Genomic DNA, 9,590 nt, shown 5'->3' on the forward strand with positions numbered 1-9,590 from the left:
CGTGATATGTCACGGTTTTGAATATAGAATATATAGAATACATAGATCATACAGGGATTTGTGATATGGGCCCACTTTGGTAGTGATATAGAAGCGGTACATTGTAGAATTCAATTGCTAGAGGCTTTGCATAGGCATCCAATGTTTAGAGCTAGAGAACTTATTAAAATTTAAATTTAAAATTTAAATAAAACAAATAGAATTTAATAAATTATTTTTAGTTTCTTTTTTTAAAGTTATAGTAGATCATGAAACCCGTGTAATATTTATACATGGCACGGTGCGTGCAATAATTTCTCTAACTCCAGAGATTTTGAATCACGAAATAAAAAAAAAAAAAAACCACAATTCAGAAGATTTAGACCGGGGACTCTTTTTCCGTTTTGAGGAGATTTAGACCGGGTTTAGTGGATCTCCCTGTAACGCCCGTGTATCACGGGCTGTTTGACACTGACATGTGGTCCCCACTGCGCGGCGTGGGGACCACATGTTAGACGGGAGACCAACGCCGGAAAAGATGGGATCGATTCCACGTGGCAGCACCCCCCGGAGCTACGATTCTGTTTGGACCCAAACAGCGTTGCTGCGGCTGCGGTGGATCCACGTCGTCCATCAGCTGGATCGTCGGATGAGATGTCGACTTTTGAAAATACCCATATTAAAATTAAAAATATAAATAAAATAAATGTTCTGAAAGAGATCCCCGAACTTCACTTTTATATATATATATATATATATATATATATANTATATATATATATATAAAACCTCATAACTTCCATTTTCCATTCCCAAACTTGTGAGTCTGAAATTCCATACTGGAAAAAGATATATATTTCACTTTAGTCCTCAAAAAAAAAAAGAAAAAAGAAAAAAGAAAAAAGAAATTACACCTTGCAAGTGGTTCATTTGCAGCTTGTACATGCATACACTATAAATCCATTGATTCTTCCCCTTCTCACGGTTTTAATATGATAAACCAAACTTTGGAAACATAGAAAAGATTATAACTCAAAAGGATAATAGGATTTAAGAAAATAACGCCAACGAATGCATGGTACATGATTGTTTAGATGCACCAGGCAAAATGTTTTCCCTTACAATTACCTTAGTGATAATAAAGGCTCAAATGTTCAGCTTAAAAGTTCGATGCTCAAAACAAAATTTGAGCTTAAACCTCAAAAGTCAAAAAAAAAAAAAAAAAAAAAAATCAGAGCAATAAAACGAGGCATGAGATTGATTGGGAAATACAACATATAGCGAGCACAGATGTAAGGAGTAATGACGTCAAACAACATTGCAAAATCCAAATAATAATATGAACATGAGTACTAACACTGACCTTTTGAATCGTTATCTTACAAAATGGTCTCTTCCCTCTGAATATGTCCGAAGATGATTGCGGCCGCAACTTATTTCATTCATTTTGAGTTTTGATCATTTTCAAACCCATTTCATCCCAAAACTGTATAGGACAAAAGAGTTAATTCAATGAATAGCATTCAATGAAGAGCAAAATGAACTTTTTGTTCTTCACAAAGTATGCAAAATGAACCAACAATGTACAAAATTTCTGCTGATGCATACCAGCAGCAATAAGCAAAATGATTAAAATAAAAAGCAGTGCGACATTGAATACGGCAGTAAGAAACTGGAGAGGGAAAATCACATACCATTGTATAGGGATACCCTAACTTAAGGTGCGCTTATTGAAGGACTCCATGGTTAAGTTAGCTGTAAACGCTTGTATGGAATTCATCTTCTTTATGAATATCTCGACCTGCAAATTACAAATTTTAATCAAGGCACCTTATATTTCTACAGTGAAATTCCCATGCGAGCACTAATAGTGTGATAGTAGGCCAAACTGTGACCAGTACAGATGAACGATGCAATACAAGTGAAACTTATTAAACCTGAAAATGAATGGTTCGACATAGTTATGCACAAAATAGTTAAGTGAAAAGAAGCTACGGTAGATGTTTTGAGTGCCATCATCACTTTCTTCTATTTCAACATAGGGGTTTGGTCTTAAAAATAATTGCTTAATAGCTTCTTAAATCACATTTGCATTAACGACAAGCATCTAGTTTTAGGGCATAAGAGTTCGCTTTTGTAAAAAAGACAACGTATTGGCACCTGATGAGAAATCTCTGGCTGTGAAATGTACTCGTTAACCTGTCGCACCAAAGAGGTAAATGTGAGGATCACGTAAGAGACTGCACAATAGAATCAGCAATCATTTGGTAGAGATGTTAGCCTACCACAATGTTAGTGGTTCCTGATTCATATTCAAATTCAAGCTTTTCATCATCACTTTGTGCATAAATAGACTGCAGCGTAAATCTTGTCACAGGAATGCCATTAGGACGTTGCTGATCGTCCATTACAATCTAAATAAACAAAGACAAACATTATAATAAAATAAAACTTAGGTTTCTTTTCCAGACTAGTATATACATGAGCATAATTCAACTTCCCCCTATATGGTTTTATCTATATAAGCATCACCTTATAACCAAAAAGTGAGCAACAAGCCCTTCGGAAAACTGATATTTTCTCTGCAAAAACTGCCTTATACCTGCTCCATTATGCACGCATGCAAAAGTTATTGACAAATATCAGTAAGAATCTTTATATTACTGAGGATTAAAGACACAATCTAATAATAGTCACCTTTCCTCACGTTTCTCAAGTATAGCAATTTGACTCTTGAGTTGTACTAACTTTTCAGGTATGTTGGCATCTATTATCTTTCCCACATCTGTGAATTTAGAGATGCAAGCCATTAGATCCATGAAAATCTACCAATGTTTGTTGACAAATAAATTATCATGCAACTCATAAAAGAAGTGTTAACATATCAAACTAGCCAGTCACGCGTGCACGACTGCACGTACAATGGAATATATATATATATATATATATATATATATATATATATATATATATATATATATATATGTGTGTGTGTGTGTGTGTGTGTGTGTGTGTGTGTGTGTGCTGACTTACGGGGAAAACATACCGACGGAACACTACTAAACAAGTGAGTGAATTGGAAACATGTGAAAGTGTGCAAACACTAATGTAGATACCCGTGATTGAAAATCCATGAACAGAAGTACTCAAACCATCAAAGAACTAAAGGCAATCTCTTTATAGTTCTAATAAATCAAGATGTTTTACCAGATTGTCCTTTCAACTCTTCAACAGCTTGCAATTTCTCCTGCGTTCTTTTCAGTTCAGCTTGTAGTGCTTCTATAGTATGTTTGGCCTCATTGTCAACTGCCAAAGTATTGACCATTCTCAGCACCTTTGTGCTTGATGCACAGTAATCACCATGACCCAACTGATTAAAGACATAAATTGATGGTATGTTATTTTATTGTCAAACAAAGGCCTTAGAGAGCATGGATAGTACAAAGCACAGTGGAAGGTATCTTAATATCAGCACTGCAAGCTAAAGTAGGATTCAAAAGATTTATTGTCAGCAAACAGCTATTTTGCACCAAATATCATGCAAACATAGTGGCACATTTCTGATAAAGTCATGCATGAGAATAAACATCTTTCATGGAAATAGATGGAAGCCTTTGAGTTAACTATAAAATCAAGGGTTTTGTCTCTCAACACCTTAAGAAATTTTCATCAGTTAATTTGTTAAAATAGGCTCACAAACAGCAGCAGAGATGCAACTGAAAATAAGGAAAAGACATAACAGAGAAACAATCCTTTGACAAGTCATGATCCTTTGACAATTCATAGAATCATCAATTTAATTTGTGGTTAAAAGAAGATACCTTTGACTCTAGCAAAGCTATCTCAGAACGCAAGCGGTCACCCTCACGCTCCAAAGACTTCACTTTCCTTGCTTCAACATTCAGTTTTTCATTCATTAGTTCTAATTCTTCATGCTGATGACTAAGTAGTTCTCTCAGTTGATGTAAACTATTTTCCATTTCTCTAATACTATTCTCTTTTTCAGCAAGATCCTGTGATCCCACATGAAGCAAAAATCAGAGATCAAAGGGCAACATACAGTGATGTAATCTGTACATAATAGAATGTTGTCTAACCTTAAGTAATGTTTCATTTGTATGCCCTGCTTTCTGCTTATCTAAAACGAAAGAATCCTTCTTTAGCCTGTCTCTCTCTTCAGTAACTGAAGCAAGCTGTTTCTCACAAGCAGAGATATCCATATTAGTTTAAAGCAGTTAAAAGGGAAAAAGAAACAACTACTTTATGTGGCTACATGAATAAACAACTAGACGTATGAACTGGCAAGACGGTCATATTACCATCAATTCAAGCCTCTTGGCCCCCAAAGCAGCACTCTCTGCTTTCTCTTTGGCCAAAGCAGATTCATTTTCAGCATGTTGTCTACTAAGGCTAGCATCCTCAAGCTTAACCTCCAATTCCTTCAAGCTTGCACTAATCTCACCAACTTTAATCATGTTTTCAATTACTTCTCTAGTGAAAACACAAAATATTTTACATGTCAAACAAATCAAATTTGATATGAAGCATAATAAGCATTAGGATCTGCATAGAATCTTCAAAACAGAAGATCAACAAAAAGAGTACTTAACAGAAACAAGCCCATATTGCCTAGCTTAAGAGGTAATTTAAGACTAGAAACAGCAACTAGTGATACAAAACAAAATTATTAGAACCATCTTAAAAGGTGAATACGTACTTTTGCAGGGCTGCAAATTTTTTGGGTATATCATCATAACATGATACATCAGGTATCTCTCTCAGCAATGATTTCCATGACAACAACTCAAGCTCCAATTTTTGTGCTCTCTCTTGGAATTCCATCAACTTTGACAATTCCATTTCTGCCCTCTCCCTCCGACCCTTTTCTTCCAATAATTTTTCCTTCAGTAACTCATTGTTGACATGAGAAGATCTCAATCTTCTGGCTTCTCGTACTTCAGATTCCTAAAAGCAAGTAATCAACGCAATGAGCATTTCATTAACTAAATAAACCTGGATGATGGATCATGATAAAATTGGGAAGAGAGAGAAAGAAAGAGAGAGAGAGAGAGGTCATTGCTAACCCTTATTTATTTTATATAAAAAAGTTCTACAGGATTCAAACCATTATTAAATATCCACTAAGAGAAAAGATGGCTGAGAAGAAAATAGATTCTCAAATAAAATAAATAACTCACATAGTTTCGAATCTCCTCTTGCAAAAGTTTCACCAATTTCTGATCCTCCGTAGGAGTATTTTGATTAGATGAAGCAGAAAATCTTGATAGCTTATGCTCTACCTCACTCTTCTGGTGGAGACACTGATTAAGAGAATAAACATATTACAGTCCTGTTAGTTTCTTTTCAAATCCCAGTAGAAATACAAACAGAACATGTTGCCAATGCAAGTCAATTCCTTAGTGATAAGCAGAGATGGCCAAAAGACATTTTCTACGATACTTGCTTTGACAACTGTCCAATAAATGAACATTTTTACATTCCATTCACACCTACGCGCTGAAGAACTTGAAAGAATTGGAAGACATGATTAAAATGACAGTACTTATCGGCTATACAACACAAGTACGCAGAGATAACTAAAAAAAAAAGAAAAGTTGCTAGATACCTCATTCAACTGCTCTCTCAAGCCCTTCAGCTCTTGTTTCAGTAACTCCGCCTCTTTCTCCGAGTTTTCTGCTCTGAGTCTCATTCTTTCGAGCTTGTACAAAATTCATACAGCAAAAGGGTCAATAGGTCTCTCAATATTCTAAATACAAGAAGCATTTTCCCTTACTTACATTAGCAGCCAGCTTAGAGGCAGAGAGATTTAAACTGTCTTGTGAAAATGAGAGTTCCTTCTTTAGCATATTTTTCTCCCTCTCTGAACTTTCAGTTAGCCGCTGAAGTTTCCCTTCAAGATCTTTAATCGTCTCCTTCGCTGATGCTGCTGACAATTCAGCAGTCTTACGAGAATCACTTTCTCTATTGAGTTCAACCTGCAGGGTATGGTTTAAAAAAGAAAGTTGAGTTTGCAAGATAACCGAATTCGGAGACCCAGAAAAAATTGTTGGCTTGATTATAAAAAAGAGGGAAAAAAGAAGCGCTTAAGGCTATCCTATTAAATCAAGCATCTAAAGCTCATTTGCATACTAGAACCCACATATCCTAATATCACAGGTGAAAAAAAGCCCAATTCAAAAGTAATAGTTACATCTCAGTGAGCATTTTTTATTGGTAAAAAAGCAAATAAATGGTATGATCTTTAAATCCACCAGGAATGAAGTAATAAAAGCATATCTCAGCTCCCTAATATGCATCATATTGATGCATGATAATGCAGCACTTCAGAATACATACATTACATTACCAAAAAGCAAAATGGAAGATAAAATCAACACAGGATCACAAAGTGCTGAAGGGTGGTCCAATAATCAAAGAAAAAAAACAAAAGGTGGCATATATGATGTTGTTTAGTCGCAACAATGGAAACACGCCAAAAGGCAAAACCACTGCTAGTCAGTAGGTTCCCATATGACCTGTTCAGGATGTCTAAATGTCCAATTAATCATATGTAATGGCATATAGCTCCAAATCGTTGAACATTTTAAGCTTCCAGGCACAGCACTGACTACCTAAGCAACATTTAGGCAATTGCATTGACATACTTATGAAATTTCACATGGAAAAAAGAAGATTCACATTATGGAATTAAGAAAAGGAGGTATGGCCCATTTAACAAACAGATTTCAAAAATTAAAGGTATAATCATACCTCAAGTTCACTGATACGTTTCAATTGTGCTCGATGCCGCTCATGGGAATCAGTGACCTCTTTTAGTAGCCGTTCTTGCAATGCGTGCTCACGCCCTTTTGTTGCAGCAAGCTCTTGCTCTAAAAAGGTGAGGTGATCTTGACACTTCTTTCTTTCATCGTCTGTGGCGGCAAATATAACTTTGCAGTTATTTACATTCAGCTTTGCAAATCAGATGGAATAAAAAGAAAAGAACACCAGTTCAGCACCAAATGATAGTAGGTTTAAAGACTAATTTTCAATAGTGCCAAATAGACTGAAGTCTACAACAATCGTTAACAAATAATCAACTTTAAACAATGACAATAATCTGATTATCAAAAGTCAGAAAACTCAAGCACATGAACCACTCAAAAGCAAACCAAAGAGCACCATACCACTCCTGCATAGTTGTTCGTGCAGTGTCTCCAGTCTAGCTTGATAGTCACCGACTTGCCTCTCTAAAGTGTTGAAAGCTACCATGAACTCCGATTTAACCTATTAATTGCAAGCATACTCACTTATCAATCAATTTTTACATCTAGAAAGTAAATCAGGTGAACAATACTTAATCTAGCCAAAGTTAGTTTCTATAACTCAAGAGGAAGAGGCTTAAAGGAAAAGAGAGAAATAAGCAAATTGGAGATGCAAAACAAGCAACTGAAGGAAGGAGAAAAATGGGGAGGGGGGGGGGGGGCCTTAGAGGACAAGTATAGTGATACCGAGTAAGTACTTTTGGCTGTAAAAGTACACGTGTGCAACTTAGGGTAATTGCACCAGTAGCTCCTACATTTTGAGCCAGGTTTTACGTTGGCCCCCAAACTTTTAAGTTGGATGTTCAGCAACCTAAACATTTGCATCTATACATCCATGTAACCACCCATCTTTCCGCCCTCAATCCCATCTCATATCTCAATCTATAGCACTCACTTAGTTTCAGCCTTTTCCCTACTAAGAAATTGGACAATTCAATTGAAAATGTGAGACGGATGGAGGGATGATGGATTTATGGTGCATGGATGTATGGATGAACCAATTCAGCCAACATATTTTTCCTCTAAGGCACCAGCCTGGAAACTTGACTAAAAGTTCTGGGAGGAGTAGTGCAACTTAGCTGTGCAACTTATAGAGCAATATAGAGGTCTAAATTGATGCGCCATGTTAATAAAGAAAGTGAACTTAAATCAAGTTAAGTGACACAAAATGAACAGAATATCATGCAGAAGCCAGAACTACTGCCAAGATGTATTCGATGAAGATGTTAAAACAAAGTTATAGGAAGAATACCAAATAGATAAGACAATATAACTACAAAAGAAGAAAAAACTTCTTTCTTATTCTAACTAACAAAATTCAAGCTTTCAAGTAACTAATATCTTGTCTTTCAAAACCTGCATATCTTTCATTTCCATGCAATCTAAATGCCACAAATTATCGTGTGATACCATTACACTATCGTCCATACTACTTAGTAAACTCAACCTCTTGACCATTTCATATTTTTCCTGTTATCTTCCATAGATGCAGCAGAGATACAGCAAGATAGTAACTACAATCACACTTCTTGGCTTATTTGATAAAGCTAAACACATGAATTACCGCTCCCTAAGTATTTCTCATAAATTTAACGTTTTGACTTCTGCTAACTACTAATTGGAATGCAAGAAACTCAAAAATCCATGAATACTCATTCTTAATTCTGCTACTACCCTAAAGAGAAAATATACATTACTCATTCAAGAATTATGAATCAAACATTCACTGTTCAGGATATTAATTTTCCAAAATCCAAACAGATAAAATTGCCGCAAGGAATTAGTAACCACACCAGCACTTCAATACAAGCAACTCGAGAATTTACCATTAATCTCACAGTCATGCCAAGAAATTAAACATTAACACGATAAAGCAACCACAAAAAGAAGCTAAATATGGCAATATCTCATCGTATCACTTCAAATTTTGAATCGAAAGCAAATCACGTCGAATCAACTAGGGTTGCTATTACGACGGAGGGAGCGGGGGATCACCATCTGACGGCAATGGTAGGTGCAGACCATCGGATCGGACGGCTCGGCGGAGGCGATGGGGACGGCGGCGGCGCCGCCGCCGTAGGGCACGAGGCGGCGGTCGGAGACGGGGCTCTCGTCGCCAGCGACGGACTCGGCCCTACGCTTCCTCTGAGGCGGGGTTCGGAGCATCATCTTCTCGAGATGGAGCGTGTAGGGTTAGGGTTTTATCGAGCGAGAGAGAGAGGGAGGGGGGAGTTTCGTTCGAAGGAGAGCGTAGGGCGCGACGAGAGCTCTCTTATTCTTTTGTTTCTCTGTTGGGGGAAGGAGCGGGGGAGGCCAAAATCCTGTGTGTGAATGAATTTGGTTTGGTATGGGAAAATTGTATATATACCCCTTAAATGTTATCTTCTTTGTTTTAACACACACCTGAACTTTTAATTATCAACTTTAAACTTTATCTAATAGTTTAATAGGCATATCGCTCCATCCTTTAATTACGTAGTTAATTTAAATCCTTTAAACTTGGCATATTTGCCAAAAAAAAAAATTAAAATTACTAGTTTTGTGTTTTTACAAAAGTGAATCACTTTTTTATTATTACAAATTCGGTTCAATTTTTTTAAAACTTGATTAAAATATTCATGGACCTTAAATACCTTTATTTTTTCTTACTCCACCCTTTCTTATGGATTGTCTTCGCCGCCACGGGCGGTCGCCTCTACACTAACTTTTCTATCATATTCGCATTGTGGTGTTCCTCGTGAGCTAGAGGAAGACGATGGATTTGACCTACTTGTTGTCGCGGCCGCT

At 36.5% G+C, this 9,590-nt stretch overlaps 1 protein-coding gene across 3 annotated transcripts; it reads right to left on the minus strand.

Moving 5' to 3' along the window:
• On the minus strand, positions 1,005–9,127 carry LOC109712374 (mitotic spindle checkpoint protein MAD1). 3 transcript variants are annotated; one of them, XR_002216838.1, is made up of 18 exons: positions 8,799–9,127; positions 7,167–7,266; positions 6,751–6,911; positions 5,778–5,975; positions 5,606–5,698; positions 5,178–5,300; positions 4,697–4,944; positions 4,299–4,470; positions 4,077–4,172; positions 3,801–3,992; positions 3,187–3,349; positions 2,677–2,764; positions 2,512–2,581; positions 2,265–2,393; positions 2,140–2,178; positions 1,674–1,780; positions 1,343–1,465; positions 1,005–1,096 (listed from the first exon to the last, which is right to left on the minus strand). XR_002216838.1 is itself a non-coding variant. In XM_020235927.1 (17 exons), the coding sequence occupies exons 1-16, from the start codon at positions 8,970–8,972 to the stop codon at positions 1,691–1,693; spliced, it is 2,136 nt and encodes a 711-aa protein (XP_020091516.1). In that variant the 5' UTR covers positions 8,973–9,127; the 3' UTR covers positions 1,005–1,465; positions 1,674–1,690. The 3 variants fall into 3 exon arrangements, 1 of the variants encoding a protein (XP_020091516.1); XR_002216837.1 differs by having other exon boundaries at positions 1,005–1,177; XM_020235927.1 differs by having other exon boundaries at positions 1,005–1,465.

The sequence above is a fragment of the Ananas comosus genome, linkage group 1, assembly GCF_001540865.1.
Source record: "Ananas comosus cultivar F153 linkage group 1, ASM154086v1, whole genome shotgun sequence".
NCBI classification, from domain to species: Eukaryota; Viridiplantae; Streptophyta; class Magnoliopsida; order Poales; family Bromeliaceae; genus Ananas; species Ananas comosus.